The 17,781-nt window shown below is 42.2% G+C and overlaps 1 protein-coding gene across 1 annotated transcript; it reads right to left on the bottom strand.

Moving 5' to 3' along the window:
* Positions 1–1,161: 1,161 nt before the first annotated feature.
* Rsph3 (radial spoke head 3) lies at positions 1,162–17,578 on the bottom strand. The gene is made up of 8 exons (XM_042689759.1): positions 17,034–17,578; positions 13,811–13,898; positions 9,881–10,022; positions 8,297–8,442; positions 6,886–7,089; positions 4,121–4,283; positions 2,470–2,556; positions 1,162–1,611 (listed from the first exon to the last, which is right to left on the bottom strand). Exons 1-8 carry the CDS (start codon positions 17,576–17,578, stop codon positions 1,403–1,405), a joined length of 1,584 nt encoding a protein of 527 aa, XP_042545693.1. The 3' UTR covers positions 1,162–1,402.
* Positions 17,579–17,781: the final 203 nt, after the last annotated feature.

The raw sequence follows: 17,781 nt of genomic DNA, 5'->3' as shown, positions 1-17,781 counted from the left end.
GGGGACGTTCTATTTTTTAGCTCTTTTCCTTGTGAGTTCTCTTCTGGTCATTAAATGATGTATAAAGTTGGTGATGAATTAACTTTGTAATAGGGTTTTACTGACACCCAGTGGTAAATATGAACATTAATATAATGTAATATAGTGTTAGATGTATAATTAACACAAAATATTTATTTTATAAAACTATAAATAATGATAAATTTGTTTTGAACTGTACTTTCAAAAAGGAGTTGACTATTTAGGTGTTGTTTTATCTTTGAAATATTTTTACCCTGAAATTTCAAGATTTTCAATATAGTTATGTTAATTTGTAGGCAAACGTAAATTACCTTTAACTTTTAATGCATATATTTCAGCATTTTCTTGGTTTAAAAAAAATAGAGAAACATTACCTAAGTTATGAGTTTGTTAAAGTTTAGTGATGCGAGTCAGTAGCACTGAAAAATCCAACACTATAACGTTACTTTTTTTTTTTTTTTTGTTGGTCGTGGGGCTTGAACTCTGGGCCTGGGCGCTGTCCCTCAGCTCTTTAGCTCAAGGCGAGCGCTCTACCACTTGAGCTACAGCGCCACTTCCGGTTTTCTGGTGGTTTATTGGAGATAGGAGTCTCACGGTCTCTCCTGCCCAGGAGGGCTTTGAACCACGATCCTCAAGTCTCAGCCTCCTGAATAGCTAGGATTACAGGCGTAAGCCACCAGCACCCGGCTTATACTAACGTTACTTTTATACAATGGTGACCCCTGTCTTACCTGGGTTTCTGTGAAACAAACTGGCAAAAGCTGCTGTGTGGTTAAGGAATGACAGGTGATAGGAGATTTGCCAAAAATAAAAAATAAAAGCAGAAGGACTAAAAGGGGCTGGGAAGGTGGCTCAGTGGTAGAGTGCTTGCCTTGTATGCCTGAGGCCCTGGGTTTGATTCCTCAGCACAACATAAGCAGAAAAAGCCTATCTTCTACTTGGTGCTGTGGCTCAAGTGGTAGAGCGCTAGCCTTGAGCTGAAGAGCTGAGGGACAGCGCCAGGCCCAGAGTTCAGGACCCACGACCGGACCCCCCCCCCCCCAAAAAAAAAGAACTAAAGAAAAACTTCACTGGCTAGCTTAGAGAGAGAGAGAGAGAGAGATAAGAAGCCAATACTTAAATGACAATTCAGGCTTTGAATATTCTATTAAAGACATGGAAGTGTCATTTTTATTAGTTTTATTATTTTACCGTATTTGATTTGTTTTGTTCGATCCATCAGATGAAAGACATGTTGACTAACTACAACATAATTTCTATAGCCTGAGGGGTCACATGCACCATTACCTGAATGGAGTTGATTGGCTGCCGACTGGGCTCATGGCTCCCAAGCGCCCCCTGGCCGTGACATTTCTCATTTCCCTCAGGATCTCATGGTTGCTTATTCATCCTGCCCCAAGAACCTCCTATCCTGGGGCGGCGGGGCTCTGCTGAATGCGGCTCTCTGTGAGAGGTTTGGGTCTGAAGGTAGCCGGAAGCCCACCAGGGGCTCTCTCACTGCCTCAGGACGTCCAGGCCTGCCAGGGCCAGGCACTAATGACCTCTGCTCATACTGATCCAGTCGCTTCTCAACCACTTCACGAATCAACACTGAAAGGTTCAAAGGTCACTGTGATCTTTCAGATATTAGATGACTTACAGGTGAATAGAAAACACTCACTAGGCCTCCCCTCTTCCCTGTAAATAACCTCTTATCAAGTCAGCATATTTAATTCACATACCCATATGAATGCATGGAAAGAGATACCATTTCTACTTGTCTTACCAGAATACCAGTTATAAAATAAGTATAGAAGATAAAGATTAAAAGGATCAGAATAATACTGAGGGTGAAGATCTGCACCTTTGTTAATGTAACTAACACACTGAAAATATAAGTTCTAAACTATAAAAATTAATGTTTCCATTTTTTTTGTGGCAGGGCTAAAGACTCCTACTTACTAGGCTTGTTTAATACCCTCCAGCCATGTATGTCACTGGTTCATTTTAGAATAGGGTCTTGTTTCCTTCTCTAAGGATACTGTGCTTAAGCTGTGGTCTGCTCACTTTCAGGCTTCCCATCGTTATTGGAATCACATGACATGGCATCCAGCTTTTCTCCATGGAGATGGAGGCTCTCGGACTTTTCTGTCCAGGCTGGTCTCAAGCCACAATCCTCCCATTCTCAGCCTCCCTGGTAGCTTGGGATGACAGGTGTGTGCTGGTGTACCCAACTATGGATTGAAAAGGAGTCTTGAGAACTAGTGAGCAGCTGCATTATGTCTTCAACTTATTCTTCCCACTGAAAAGTTGAGGTGATTTTTTTAAAAATATAAATTCGTTTTTCAAAATTATATTTAAACAGCTTTACAAAGCAGTTTTAATTCAGCGTATTAATTTATGTATACCATCATCTTCATCAGTGTCACCCCTTCTGGAGAGGTGACTTAAAGAAAGTCAGTGACTTACTGTCCAGCACTGTTCTTCCCACCATGTTGTATTCCATGGTCTTTTCAACTTCATACATTAGCCATGGGAGGAATCCTACCTCAATATCTGTTTAAAAGAAAAAAAGCTTCATTAAGTCATTTTCACAAATCATTAAAGACAAGAAGAAAGTGTCTTCTCCATAATGGAACAGATTCATCAATATTGTTTTCATAATACAAAATGTTAAATAAGCTCTTAAGTCTAACTCTTGCCATATTCTTCAGGTATGTTCCAGCCAGTTTCCTTTTCTATTGCAGTCCAAGTTGTTTCTCAAAGTTTTTGAGGCCTTCACTGGAGTCAAAGCAGTTAGAACTTTGACTCTGTAATGCTTTGGGGCTTTACCAGTGTGATCTGAGGGGGGTGAAGGAGGCAGGGGGTAGAGGTAGATCTTGTAGAACTGCTTTTAACTGAGTTTTTAAGGTACTCTGTAACAGAAAGAACAGGGACTAGTGTCATGGCTTGTGTCTGCCACTTGCTACTGTGTTGAAGGATTGGTCCTAGTTGATAGTGCCACTGGGAGGTGGTGGAACTTTTAGGAGCTAGGCCTAGGTGGAGAAAGTAGATGTTTGGGGTGTTCCATTCAGGCTGTGTTATGCCCTGCCTGCCCCTTCTCTCTGCTTCCTAGCTACCATGAGGTGAGCAGCTCTGCTGTACGTCTTCTGCCATGATGTTGAGACACCACAGGCACAGAAACTATGGAGCCTAGTGACTGTTGACTGAAATGTCCGAATCCATGAGCCCAAATAAGCCTTTCCTCCTTAAAAGTTGATGATCTCAGGCATCTTGTTACAGTAAAGAACTGTGGACTTGGAGTTCCAAGTCAGCTGGAGAACCAAGCCTTTCCACTGAATATTTGGGAGCAAAGATTTAATTTGTCTGAGTTTCAGCTTGTGGTTCTGAAACATGCTAATTATATCTGTCCCACAAGCAGTTATATCATATCTGATAACATACATGATATGGCTACCTCTGCCCCATAAATGATTATATCATACGTGATGCCATTAGTATAAATGAATGATATTTATTTGTAACTTGACCTCTATGGATTGAACTATCAGTGAAAATGAACATTACTGTCATTTTCTCCCAAATACTGTGATCCAATGACAGACCTGGAAGCAAAGCCCCAGAGCTCTGAGTGCTTTTAACCCAGGGAGGTTAGCAGTGAGCAGAGAGGCCTCTTCTATATCTGGCTTGACTGCCTGGAGATCAGGGCTCCTATTTGAAAATGGCCAGCAACTAACATAGTACCTGGGACAATGTAAACACTCCAGTGGGTTTTCAACTGGAATAGAGAGCTGAGAACATGCTAATAACTATTTACAGGTGTTTTACATAGAAAACACTTTGTTTAGACCAAGTTTTATGTATTTATGCTTCAACTCCTAAAACATCCTCATTTCAAGCATGAGCACAGGAAAGAACAAAGGAAGGGGTGACATTAATTAAAAAAATGTTCTGTTGTTTAAACTGATCATAATCATTGTGTATATTTGTAGGGCACTACAACGTACCTCTTATTGGTGATGGTACTTACAACAATAGTTAACTTAGTCTACTTCAACATGAAAACTGACATGAGGGTGCTTATTATGACAGACATAGTACAACAAAGCTCTCCACAAACCTCTTTCAACAGGGTCATAAAAGTAGCCACTGTCCCTGAGACTGCCGAAAACAGATGGCAGCAGGTCTGCCAGGTAGCGCTGTGCAAACACCCGGGCGGAGATCTTCTCTGCTGTCTCGTTGTGCTTGTGAACGATGTCCCACTGCTGCTGCTTGCGACGCTCCTGCCGAGAGGAGAAGATGCCATTGTAGACGGTTACTTAAGAATTAGGACTTCCTCAGATGGTGCATCTGGAGAGGTCACTAAGTTTAGACTTGTCAAAATATGGTTGTCGATATCTCAACTGAAGAGTCCTATTTTTCATCAAGACTTTAATGAGTTTCAACAACTTATATGTAGTGAGTTAAAGAAATCTATACACACACACATGTTAAGGTAAAACTCAACTACTGATCATTTGCAAGTAAAATAATTTCAAGATATTTCAAGATATACATACATGGATGCTATCACAAGATTAACAATAGCCAAGTGTGGCGTGCACACCTGTAATTCCAATACTTAGGACAGTGCGACAGGAGGATTGTGAGTTCAAACCCAGCCTGGGTTATATAGAGAAGCCTTGCCTCAAAAAAAAAGTACAAATCCTAAATGCATACATATTCTTCATTAGTATTATAAATACTGATATAAAGCTACAATTGCTAAGATATCTTCAATTAAAGAATTTAGGCCAATGAATGAACTCATTTGTAATACTCTGAATTTACAAAGCTGAAATGGAGATTATGAAAACTTGTTGCTCTTTTGACTATATAATATCTATAAAGTTAACCAATATTTGAACTGTGATCCTCAGGTCTCAGCCTCCTGAGTAGTTAGGATGACAGGTATGAGCCACCAGTACCCGCTTCAGATAAATATTTTTTGATAATGATTTCACTGATTATTTCAATGCAGCTTTAAATAATCACACAATTAATTTTGAAGAAAAATTTACAATTCAGTATGGCTAAATATTGAGTAGCATTTCTCAACAAACAAGTAACTTGGGCCCTTTGTGAAGTTACTTTAGCTGGTACTACTTGTTAAAATTTATTCATTTAATGTATAATAACAGTTACTGGCAGGACCAGAAATATCCTTAAAGATTACTGAGGCCCCAGTGTGGTGGTGATGTTCCAGGTACTGGGAGGCAGAGATCAAGAGGATCATGGTTTGAGGCCAGCCTGGGCAAAAAGTTAGTGGTGACTTAATCACAACAAATATGAAACAGAGCCGGGTGCCTGTGGCTCACGCCTGTAACCCTAACTACGCAGGAAGCTGAGACTTGAGGATCATGGTTCAAAGCCCTCCTGGGCAGGAAAGTCTGTGAGACTCTTATCTCCAATTAACTGCCAGAAAACCAGATGTGGCACTGTGGCTTAAGTGGTAGAGTGCTAACCTTGAGGCGAAGAGCTCAGGGACAGTGTGCAGGCCCAGAGTTCAAGCCCCACTTCTGACAAAACAAAAAACAAGAAAGCAACAAAAAAAATACAAATATGCAACAAACCACCTAAGTGTGGTGATGCATGCCCATGATCCTCGCCAGGAGGGAGGCATAGGTAGCTATCCAAGGTAGGTCTTGGGCAAAAAGCCTAAGAGCCAATTTGAAAAATAACTTCAGCAAAGAAAGGACAGGAGGCATGGCTCAAGTGGTAGAGTACCTTCCTAGCCAGTGTAAAGCCCTCAGCTCCAACCGCACTACCACAAAAACCCAAGCCAAACTGAATGATACTTAGTCTATAGTTTCCTAACTATAACACAGTGGTCTATTAAAAAAAATATGAGTTGTAAAATTTCTCTTACTGAAGGTTCATAAAAAATATAATCTAAAAAATATTCTACAAGGACTTGAGCAGTTTAGAGCTCCCTAAGGTTACAAGAGGGCCTGGTCACTTAGAAATGAGGTCCACAAAGGGTCTGACCACTGAGAAAGATCCATAGTCCTGGCCACTGAGGAGCAAGGTCCACAATTCTATCCAGAATACAATAGGCCTGGCCAAGGAAAAGTGAGATCCACATGGAGAAATGAGGCCCACCATTCTACCCAGATCCTCTGCTTCTTAACCCCAGCAAGCCTGACAGACAGTACTTTTCCCTTCATCACTGTGACACTGAATTACAGCAAGTCAAAGTATTTCTTTCTCTAGGGCTTCTGATATTTAAGAGCATCTTCTAACTGGGACACATGTAGTTTTGGAAACTTCATTTAATTTGGAACTTTTGCGAACTCAATTTGGGTAACATTTATGCAAGTGAAACTTCTAAAAAGTCAGTCCATGATGGATCTATGATCTAATGGAGCCACAACAAATCTTATGGGTCTTTTTTTTTTTAAAACCGTATTTCCAATGACTAGCTTTATGACATATCATACATTAACTTTTAAGTAGCTGAAGCTGGGTGCTGGTGGCTCACGTCTGTAGTCTTAGCTACTCAGGAGGCTGAGATCTGTGGATCGCAGTTCAAAGCCAGCTTGGGTAGAAAAGGCCGAGAGACTCTTACCTCCAATTAACCACCAGAAAACCAGAAGTGGAACTGTGGTTCAATGTGGTAGAGCACTATCCTAGAGCAAAAACTGCTCAGGGACAGCGCCCAGGCCCTGAGTTCAATCCCTATGACAAAAAATTAAAAAATGAAGTAGTTGAATGACAAAGGTGTTGGGGCTCTCTCCTAAGGAATTGCCCCAAAGAAGATACTTCACTCACATGAACAAAGACCAGTGTTCAATCCCAAACAGTAGGTGGAAAAAGAGACTAAGAAAGGAAAATAGAACTGTATACTTTTTCTTCCCGGTGTCGTCTCTCTTGCTCTTCTAGCCGCTGAACTTCAGCCAGCTCTACGTTCCGTATTTCTGCATAGGTATGCTGGCTGGCACGCAGGTTGGCCAGCTCTTCTTCCTCCATCACTTCCAGAAGAGCCTGCTCAACTGTCTTCCCGACCAAAACTTCTAACATTGGCTTAACTTCAAGATCAAAGTCAAAGAGCTTGAACACATAAATGGAAGCAAATCAAATTTGAAGTGTGAGCTAAATGTGTAAAAAAATATGAAGTAGAATAACAATAAGATAGTATTTATTAAGGCTGTTTGTACAACAGATACTGTGCTAGTAATTTATTTGTGATCTTTAATTCTCAAAAGGAATTTTGCAAAGGTACACAGAATAGCATTTTATTTTTGGGCAAAAATGTATTAAGTTAAAGTTATGAAAACAACATCTCTGCTTTCATTAACATGAAACTTGGTATTCCACAATTTAAGATCAAATTCTGAAATCAAAAGGAAATGTCCTGGCTTTTCTTATATTCTGCCTATGCTGCTCAGCTTTTACTGCCTTTTAAAATACTAGTTTGATGAGCTAAAAAACAAGAATGGTGACTGTTTTAAGCCATTCATGCCTATGATTTAGAGCATCTTAAGACTTACTTTCTTTCCCAGTTTCAGTGACAATTCTAAGTTCCTTCAATTCTTAAATCACTTTTAGCTCAATATGCACATAGTCACTACTATCTCCTCTTTAGCTTCCCACATTAATATGAAAATGCAATTAAGCCTTTATTAAGTAGTTGTACAAAGAAGTTACTATTCCATAGTAAGATTTTTTTTTTTAATGGACAAAACCATAGAAGTCACCTACTTTACAAGTTACTAGGTGTGCAATCTCTTACATCAGGGAAACGATGTTTCTTATTTGGTACAAGTCTGTCTTATGTGCACACATTAGGCAAGTATATAAACAAACAAAATATATAAACAAAACATGTATTTGAGAAGATTCCTAATAAGCAAAAAGGAGAACTCAGAATATGGAACTTAAATGAATTTCTGAGGGGATAAGTTGGGGAGGAGACTAATGGAAGGGATGACAATAATCAAAATATGTTGTACACATAAATGCACATGCTCAATAAAAACCCTTTTGTACAAGCATGTGAAAATAAATAAGTGAACCTTACTCATGTAACGGTAATCCCTCTGTATACTATTTTTACAATAAAAAACATCTATAAATAAATGAAATTTCTGGGTACTGCAAGATAAAACTATTATAGATACTGTAGATTGCATCTAGACAGAAACCTTCAAAGTAGAATCTTTCTGACCATCAAACAGTTCTCGACTACACTAAGCTTTACATAAACATAACTTTTCCTCCCTTATGAAGAAAGAGAAGCCAAAAGATCATACTGTACCTCGCCTTCTAGTATTTGGGTGGCTACATCTCTACCAGTTTTGGCAGGAATGAAGAGTGGTGTTGGTGGTCTGTCCAAAAATGCATCTGTCTGGCATTCCATATCAACTTCTATTATGCGGTCAGCAAGCTCTTCAAGGTACAATTCTGAAAAGAAGAATATTATATATTGCACATTTGAAAATCTAGTCTATTTCAAGCATACATGCACATTTACAATTCCAGCTCCTTCTTGAAAGTGGTGCACGCCACTAATCCCAGCACTCCAGAGCCAGAGGCAGGAGGAACACAGCTTGAAGGCTGCCTGGGTTTCCTGGTGAGACCTGTTCTCGTAAAAAAAAAAAAAAAAAAAGAGTACAGATACCCTCCTTCCCCCACACCCAATTCACAATTAAGCAGATCAAAGAAGAAGGCTTAGAGAGAAAGGGCTTCAATGCAGGGTTCAATTCACCTGTTGCAGTAAGTGTTTTAAGCATATAGATGGTCTCAAAGTCATTCAGGCTAGCATGTTTCCAGAATGTGTAGAAATCATTGAGCTTTGCATGAGAGAGAGAAACTAAGATCATGAGACCACAGATGTATGCGAGATGCAAACTACAAAGGGACGACACTGTGGTCAATGCATCATACTGTCATGCGCCAAGGCCTCACGTCACTTAAGGTTATTGATGTAAAACAAGTTCAAGTGAGGAGTGACATCTAGGAGGGCAAGAGTGAAGAGCACGCGTGTTCTTCATGGAGAGATGGTGTGAATACAGGATCCCCGGATCAGCCACGGTACTTCCCCACCACATCCCACTTTCTTCATGTATAAAAGGAATCAAAATTACTTGTTAACTGGAACCTTCGCAATGACAGAGAGGTTCACAGGTAAAAGAGCTTGTGTAGTCTCTGAAGAAAGACAAAAAAGTCATGACTGTATTGCTTAATATTCTAGTAGCACAAACAACACTAAATCCCTCTTAGAGGTCACAAATCACTGACACTCACTCACTCTAGACTAGGCTTCTAAACGCCAAAGAGGAAAACAGATATGGACCAGTTCTTTTTGCTTTATTCCACAAATAGCTCTAATGAATTTGCTCATCATCTTGGAAGGGTACAGCATTGTGGGATTACCAAGAATGCTAACAACACAGGTGACCCTAGAAGAGACATGTGGGAAATATCTGCTTTCCCTACACCAAACTGATGAAGCCCTTGGGACTATACAAATGAAGGGAGGATAAAAGGAGAGAAGGAAAGAGGCTGCTGTCAGAAGTGAGTGGGTTTTCTCCAAGCAGACTTAGTTGCTCTCCTCTTACAAGCCACAACTGAAAGAACATTTGTGAAAGGGCTAGGAATTCATTTGTTCATGAAGTCTTTTTAAAGCTACTGCCACACTTCCAGCCTTATACAAATACAGTAACAACATACACTATATATTTTTGCTAATGAATGGACATCATTATCAAACTGGAGGATTGGCACACACAGGAAAACATACATCATATAAAGGAAAGGAAATGGCAGTGAAATAAAAAAGAGCTGTCACAAACAGCTGGGCAAACTGAGGAGCCACAATGCCAGTGACAGGGCCACGCACCTGTCTGCACGTCCACATGCTTTCTGCCTTCCACGGGCTCTGGAGTTCGTGGCCGGAGCCGTTCTTGGGCTCGTTTTCTGGCAAGAGCCCTCCTCCGAGCCATCTGTTGTCTCTGAAGGTCTAATAGATCAGGCTGTCCAGGCTGAGAGGTACAGAAAAGACTTCTACAATTAGAAAACATTTCCCAAAGTGCCTCCTAGATTGTATCAAGGAACTTGTCATAAGAGTGCTTCCAGATCACCAGTGACTTGATGATGAACACTTTGTTAGGCCTTTTTCATGTAATAAGAAAGTGTCTGGCAGAGCCTAAAAGTAACTTCAAATACAAAGAGATGGATGCAGGATACTACCTAATAATTGTTTTCCCAGGAAAATTATCTTACCATACTTTCATGTGCAGTTAAAGAAAAACATTAGGATTTTAAAAATCCAATCATGTAATTCCAGTTACTTGGGAGGCAGGGATTAGGAGGACCAAGGTTGGAGGCCATCCCAAGCAAAGAGTTACCAAAACTCCATCAACAAGTAAGCCGGTGGTATGTATATGTCTGTCACTGCAGCTATGCAGGAGGTGTAAATCGAAGACTGTGGTCCAGGCTCACCAGGCAAAAACGCAAGAGCAACAAGATTGAAAAGGCCTGGAGGTCTGGCTCAATTAGGTCGATTTGAGGTCCTGAGTTCAAACACCAGTACAACACACACAAAAAAATCTAAATTACATATAAATTTCCTTAAAAAATTACTAGCTTAGATGGGTGCCAGTGGCTCACGCCTGTAATCCTAGCTACTGAGGAGGCGGAGATCTGAGGATCATGTTTCAAAGCCAGCCTGGGCAGGAAAGTCTGTGAGACTCTTATCTCCAATTAACCATTAGAAAACCCGAAGTGGTGCTGTGGCTCAAGCAGTAGAGCACTTGCCTTGAGCTGAAAAGTGCAGGGACAGCCTCCAAGCCCAGAGTTCAAGCCCCGTGACCGACAAAAAAAAATTACTAGCTTAAATCTTTGGTCCAACTGTAAACATCTTTAGTCTAAGGACACAAAATAAACTGAATAAAAGATTGAAATACAATTGTTCACAGCAGTTCTGCAACCTTTGGAAGTCTGTGGTAAATCTATTAATGGTGGTTCTCTTCTCTGTCTCCCTCCCTCCCTCCTTCTTTCCTTCTCTTTCTTTCCATTTCAGGGCCTCCAGTTTGGCTCTTCTGTCCATAGCTGATACTCTACCAGTTGAACCATGCCTCCAGTTCCAGGCTTTTGCTGGTTAATTGGAGTCTTGCATTTGTCTGCCCTGGGCTGGCTTCAAATCTCTAACCTTAGCTCTCAGCCTCCTGAGTAGCTAGGGTTATAGGTGTCAGCCACCCGCGGAAGGCTTATGGGGGTATGGTTTGTATTTTTCTAGCAGCTCAGGCTGAACTTTTTTTTTTAGTCGGTCATGGGTCTTGAACTCTGGGCTTGGGCGCTATCCCTCAGCTCTTCAACTCAAGGTGAGCCCTCTACAGCTTGAGCCTCGGCACCACTTCTGGTTTTCTAGTGGTTTATTGGAGATAAGAGTCTCACGGACTTTCCTGCCCAGGCTGGCTTTGAACCATGATCCTCAGATCTCCGCCTCCTGAGTAGCTAGGATTACAGGTGTGAGCCACTGGTGCCCGGCTCTAAACATTTTTTGTGTGCATATCTGCCATCCATATCTTCTTGGTAAAATGTTTGCTCACATTTTTTGACCATCTTCAAATAGGTTTTTATTTTTTTCAAATTATGAGTCCTTGGAATTCTATATATTCCCAATATAAGACCTTTCTTGGATATGTGATTTGCAGGTATTTGTAGCTGTCTCTTGAGTTTTATTAGGAGAGCAGATCCTGATGGTGCTCTTCATGCCTGTCCCGTGTTTGCTCGAAACAGCAGCTACCAATTAAGTCAAAAAACCCAGTCTCATTCAAATCTGAACATTTCTAGAATCCCATTTTTTTAATCTATGAAAATTTAGGCTCTCTCTCTTTGTACTGTTAATGACTGCTACCAGTATTACAAGGTACATGGGTAACTTATTCTGTGTTTAGCCCCAATGTCTTACCACTTCAGGTATAAATTACTTTTTAGATTTTTCTATTATCCCCACTTCTGAAATGTAATAAAATAGGATCTTGAATATTTCATTCCCATGTTTTAAGCATACTACATGAGGATCTACATGAACTACTAAATGTAATTTTAAAACTCTGTGGAAAGTTATGTCTACTTCTATTTTGACTCATTCCATAGTTTCGTCCTTTTTGAAGTCTCTCTCCTCCCTTCTACATCTTCTGTTATCATTTCTGTTTACAGAACTTGTTCTTTTTTGTCCATACTGGGGTCTGAGCTCAGGGCTTCTTGCTTGCTGGGCAGGTGCTCAATTATTGAGCCACACCTCTAGTCTGCTTCCCCCTCCAGCAGCGCCCTCCCCCCGCCCCACCCCCGCTATTTCTTTTTAAGGTCTGCTAGTGACACATTCTCCTAGTCTCCTTCCTCTGAGAATATGTTTGTTTCACATAGTTCCCAAAAGATATTTTCACTATCTTCTTGCCTCTATGTTCCAGATGAGAAATCTACTGCCATCTGAAGCATGTTTCTCAGTGTTAATGTGTCATTTCTAACCAGCTCCTTTGAAGGCTTTTTGTTTTTAGTTTGTAAAAGTGTGCTTTTGATTTGGGTCGGCAGAAATTTCTTGGGGCTTATTCTGGTGGTTCACTTAATTTCTTAAATCTGTAGGTCTTCTGTGGAAGCTCTGGTATTTTCAGGCCTTGCCTCAGTTTCTCTTCTGGGGTTCCAATAACATAGATGTGATCTTTTGTTATTGTTCCTCTGCTGCCTAAGGGTGGAAGGCAGGGAGCTATTTTCTCTTTGCTAAGATGGTAATTTTCATTCATTAGTCTAAGTTCACTTCTTATTTCCCCTGTCACTTCTGCCCAATAACCATTTTGGTTATTGTATTTTTTATTTATATAGTTTCTACTTGCTTCATTTTTAATCTCTTTTTTTTTTGCTGAGGTTTTATTCATTTGCTTAGAGAGTGCATAATTATTCACTTTTGATTAAATACTTTTGTATGTGCTTTAAGATTCTTAAAATTCCTACATTTTAGCATTTTGTGTTGAGTTGGTTTTCTCCTTATAAAAGATTCTCTTGATTTTTTTATGAGTGGCTTATTTAAAAACCACATTCTGGCTGGGCACCAGTGGCTCACATCTACAATCCTAGATACTCAGGAGGCTGAGGTCTGAGGATTGTGGTTCAAAGCCAGCCCAGACAGGAAAGTAGTTTGTGAAACTCTTATTTCCAACTACCAGAAAGCCGGAAGTGGCCCTGTGGCTCAAGTGGTAGAGTACTTGCCTTTAGCTGAAGAGCTAAGGGACAGCACCCAGGCCCAAGTTCAAGCCCCATGACCGCAAAAAATAAAATAATAAAAAAATCATATTCTGGAGATGTGGGGTATCATGATACTCTGGATTCCCCTGAAGTGTTTTGCCAGGGCTTTCCCCTTTATGTTTTAGTGTGCAAATCTGGATAGTGTTAGAAGATGAAATCCCTGCTGTGCTCTGTTGACAGCACCTTACTGGAATTATTACCATCTCTAGAACTGTTGTAATCTTACAAAACCGAAACTCACTACTTATTAAATACTGTTCCTATTTCCCCTCCCCCGAGCTCCTGGCAAGTATCACTAGGACTATCTATGTCTTTTTCTTTCTTCTTGTGAAAAAAGATTGAACTCAAGGACCATACATATGCTAGGCAATGCTCTACCACTGAGCCACATTCCCAGCTGTTACAGGTCTTTAAAAATGTTCACTTGTGATTTGTCTTTATTTCATTTTACAAGTATTTCTGCAAACAATGTGTTAGAGATGAAGATATACACACAAACAGACCCATCCCCACCTGCGGTGCTTACCAGGGTCCCTGTGGGCAGTGCATATGTATTGCCTCGGATCACCCTTCTGTCGTACATTATGTTCCCATAATGCATAGATTCTTCAGATCTGTAAAATAGCAAATAGGAGAGTGGTTGAAGAAAGTGTTGATAGCCAGAGACAAATTCATTTTCAGTAGAACTTAGAAGGAAATATGTGGATAGTGTTGGGAAAGACCAAGTGGATGAAAGGAGAGAGGGCAGAGGCCTGGACAGATGGACAGGCTTTTATCATTGCCACAGAGGGGGTGGGAGAAACAAGGTGCAGGGAGTGTGGGGTTAGAGTTTACATATAGTTGAGCCTGAGAGGTTTTAGGAATGTCTTTGTGGTTGTGGCAGACTGTCCTGTTTGCGATTTATGATGTCCTTTTGCCGCCGACAGTCCTGCACTTTCAGATACGGTCAAGGGCGAAATTTCGCTGAGAACAACTCAAGGGCAGGGATGAGACTCCATGGAGATTTTTCAGGAGAGGTTCCTGGGGCAGAGTGGTCCGTGGGCCATGTGAGCAACATTGAGTTATGAGAGCAAAGCAGATTCCCATCAAATGGATGTATGTTTTAGTATGGTTTATAAACAGGACAAATGGCTACCATTTATGCAGTGTTTACCACATGCCAGCCCTTCATGTATGCTTTTATATATTCCTCAGTAAACTTCAAGTTTTTTGACAGGAGAGGAAATAGACTCTGAACGGAATCTTCCCAAGGTCATCTTGCCTTCAAGTGGCAGAGCTGGATTTAGGCTATAGATCTGTAAGGCAATTTAACAGATGTGAAAATGGCCCATATGAAATGGAGTTTTCCCTAGAGGACTAAAAAAAGCTCACTTCAAAGACCAGAACATTATGTTAATAAAAGAATATGGCTTTAAAGAAGTCAAATTTCACATTGCTCTTTAAACCCAAGGATAGTTTAAAAGATATGGTTTAAAATTTTAACGAAAAGAATTAGTGCTCAATAGTGAAAAATTCAGTTGATAAGTTTCCACTGAAGTTCTTCAAATGACATTTTGTTTATAGCTATGAAACTAACAATATTGATTTGGTTAGTCTCCCAGCACTAATTAATGAAGGCATTTTGTTGTTGGTGGTGGTGGTCATGGGGCTTGAACTCTGGGCCTGAATGCTGTCCCTCAGCTCTTACAAATAGTTGAGCCTGAGAAGTTTTTAGGAATGTCTTTGTGGTTGTGGTAGACTGTCCTGTTTGGGACTTATGATGTCCTTCTGCCGCCGACAGCTCAAGGCTAGCGCTCTACCACTTGAGCCACTGTGCCACTTCTGATTTTCTGAGTGGTTTATTGGAGGTAAGAGTCTCATGGCCTTTCCTGCCCGGGCTGGCTTTGAACTGTGGTCCTCAGATCTCAGTCTCCTGAGTAGCTAGGATTACAGGCATGAGCCACCGGCACCTGGCTAAATAAGGAAAATTTTGACTTGACACAAAACAAACTAAATAACACTGATTGCTGGTGATGATATAAGGAAAAGAATTGCTTTCTACTTGTTCCTATTAAAAAATAGAGATAGCTTTAAAAAAAATTCCACTTCTGAAAATCTGTCTCATAGGAACAAACAAATATCCATCACAGAAGCAAAATCTGGTCGCAAACTGAGTATCTATACATAGGAAATAATCTTAACAACTTATGGTACAATCTATATGCCACCAACGCTATGCTGCTATGGAAAATAATTGAACAATTTTAGTTTTATGGAGAGATTTCCCCAAGGAATTGCTAAGTGAGAAAATGATATTATAGACTGACCTGTAATGGTCTTGTCATCCTGACTAGACTGAGAAACCCCTAGGAGATTTGAATAGCTCAAGGACATATTATTTTGTACATTGAAAAGCACTAATAATTTTAAACTGAAAACCAGTACACCTTTTCTGTGTGTCTGTCTTCTCATATCATTAGCATTGAAACTTAGCCAGGGTATAGCCTATCTGGCTTCATCAGCCTTCTCTTGATATTATTTCCATCTTCATCCCCATTTGAGTCCTACTCCAGAGCCTTGTTGGGTTCAAATAGACCGGATTCATATCCTACATGGAGTGTTTGTACATGTGCTTTCTTCTTTATGGACTGTTTCCTTCTCTTATGCCTCCTTCTCTCCAAATTGACTCGGCTACTTCCTTGCAGATCTTAACTTTTGCAACACACTCTATGTAATAGTCTTCCTCTGTCTCCCTACTTCCCCTTAACAGGTTAGCAATCCTCTTGTAATTGATATTTCTCTGTCTTTTGTGCTACTTTGATACACTAATTAATTGATCACCAAATTAGTCCAACATACAAAATTAACTGTCCCTTATGAAACAGCATTGATTCTCCTGTCTAATTTGTTGGTCTGATTTCAAAATAATGAATTGTAAGTACTCATTTATATTAACCAGAACCTGTCTCTGGAGGGACTAATTTTCATAATGAATCTTTTAGTAACATAAACAATCCCTCTTCCAATTTAAGTCGGCCGTCTTGGTTTTGCCTTAAGTGATAGAAATCTCTTACTAGAAAAGTCTATCAGAAAAACTGTCAATCTAGACTCCGTGTTTGAAATGAACATCAAAACTTATATTGCTAATTAATCATCAAGTTGTATTGAGTGCTTACTGCCTGTCGGGCATGGTACTATGTGAGCAAAAAGATGCCAAGGTTCCGGCTTCCATGCTGCTCAAATTCTTGTGGAGATGGAAGCCGAGATTCCACAAATTGAAGCTTTTAGAAAGAACTTTAAGAGCGCCATCAAGCTTATGGTCCTTATTCAGTACGGATGCCTGAATAAATGCAAATACTCTTTAGTGTAAAAATATTAACAGCCCTGTGTGGAAGGGTAACCTAATTCCTGCCCAGAGTCTGGTATGGAGAATGCTTTCTGGGGCCGTTATTGGGCACGCTCCGGTGTTCAACCCCTTCGTACAATTAAGTCAGGACACCCATATCGCAGTGATCGCTCCTAGAGGTGTTCAGTGCGTGGCGGGACCTCGACAAACAGCCGTCGACTCAAACTTTTGAGAGACGGGGCCGCTCATGTCCGCGGTAGGGCTCCTGTCGGCACTCAGTACCGCCGCGGTGACCCGGCGCCCGCCGGGCCTGCTCGGCCCCTGCTCGGATCTCATTCTGAAGAGCGCGGAGGGGGAGGCAGCAGCCAGGGCCCTCCTGCTCGGGATGGGGTGCGAGTGAGAGCGGGGCTGCTGGGTCACTCACGGCTGCAGCGGGTCCTCCCGGTAACGGCGGCGCTGGCAGGGCACGGCCCGGGGCCGGCTGGTGTAGGTGTAGGTGCCGCCGCCCAGCTCCCCCGGGTTGCGGCCCGCCATGGCGGGGGCCGAGGCCATGTCTGGGGTCGAACCGCCCGACTTCCGGTGGAGCTTGGCCTTGAAGCAGGTGGGCGCTAAGGATTCGAGAGAGCTGGAGAGGCGTAAGTAGTGCCAAGGGCAGGGATGCCGCGGGGGGACGAGGGGCGGGACGAGGGGCGGCTCGCGGGGAGGCGGCGCGGGGTGAGGGAGGCCGGCGCCGCAGGCGGGAGCTCCACTCGGCTGGCTCCTGGGAGCGCGGAGCCTGTCCGAGGCGTCTTCACCGGTCGCCCAGCAACTCGGGGATGCGCCGGAAGTCCCGCCCTCCCGTAAGTTCCGGCCGGTGGGTTTCTCGGGAAGGCCGGCTGGGAAGGGCACTTCCGGCCTCTGAGCCCGCCCCCTCGCCCCGGGATCTCTGGTGCGCCTGCGCGCGGGGCGCTCCTCGTGGGGACCCGGCATGGCCGTGTTGGCGGAGGCCCTCCGGGACGCGGCGGCCGTGGCCAGCGCGGGTGTCGGGGGCGGCCTGGCGGAGCTGGTGTCGGCGCCATCCTCGCAGGCCTACGTGCTCTTGTCTGTCTGGGGCGTCCTCGGTGGCTTCTCGCTGCCGCGCTCCCGGGGGCCCGGCGGGGACTCTCCGCCGGGCTCTGTGACGTGCGGCCCGG

The sequence above is a fragment of the Dipodomys spectabilis genome, unplaced genomic scaffold, assembly GCF_019054845.1.
Source record: "Dipodomys spectabilis isolate Male_0828 unplaced genomic scaffold, ASM1905484v1 ptg000126l, whole genome shotgun sequence".
NCBI lineage: Eukaryota > Metazoa > Chordata > Mammalia > Rodentia > Heteromyidae > Dipodomys > Dipodomys spectabilis.
This window is presented reverse-complemented; position numbering and strand designations above follow the sequence as displayed.

Excerpts from the sequence above, each read along its gene's own strand:
- Rsph3 (XM_042689759.1), bottom strand. The coding sequence starts at position 17,578 with ATGCCGGGTCCCCACGAGGAGCGCCCCGCGCGCAGGCGCACCAGAGAT. Across the intron at positions 13,899-17,033 it reads CGGGAGGACCCGCTGCAGCC|ATCTGAAGAATCTATGCATT; the intron begins GTGAGTGACCCA and ends GCTATTTTACAG. Across the intron at positions 4,284-6,885 it reads GACGACACCGGGAAGAAAAA|GAGCGTCGCAAGCAGCAGCA; the intron begins GTATACAGTTCT and ends TCCTCTCGGCAG.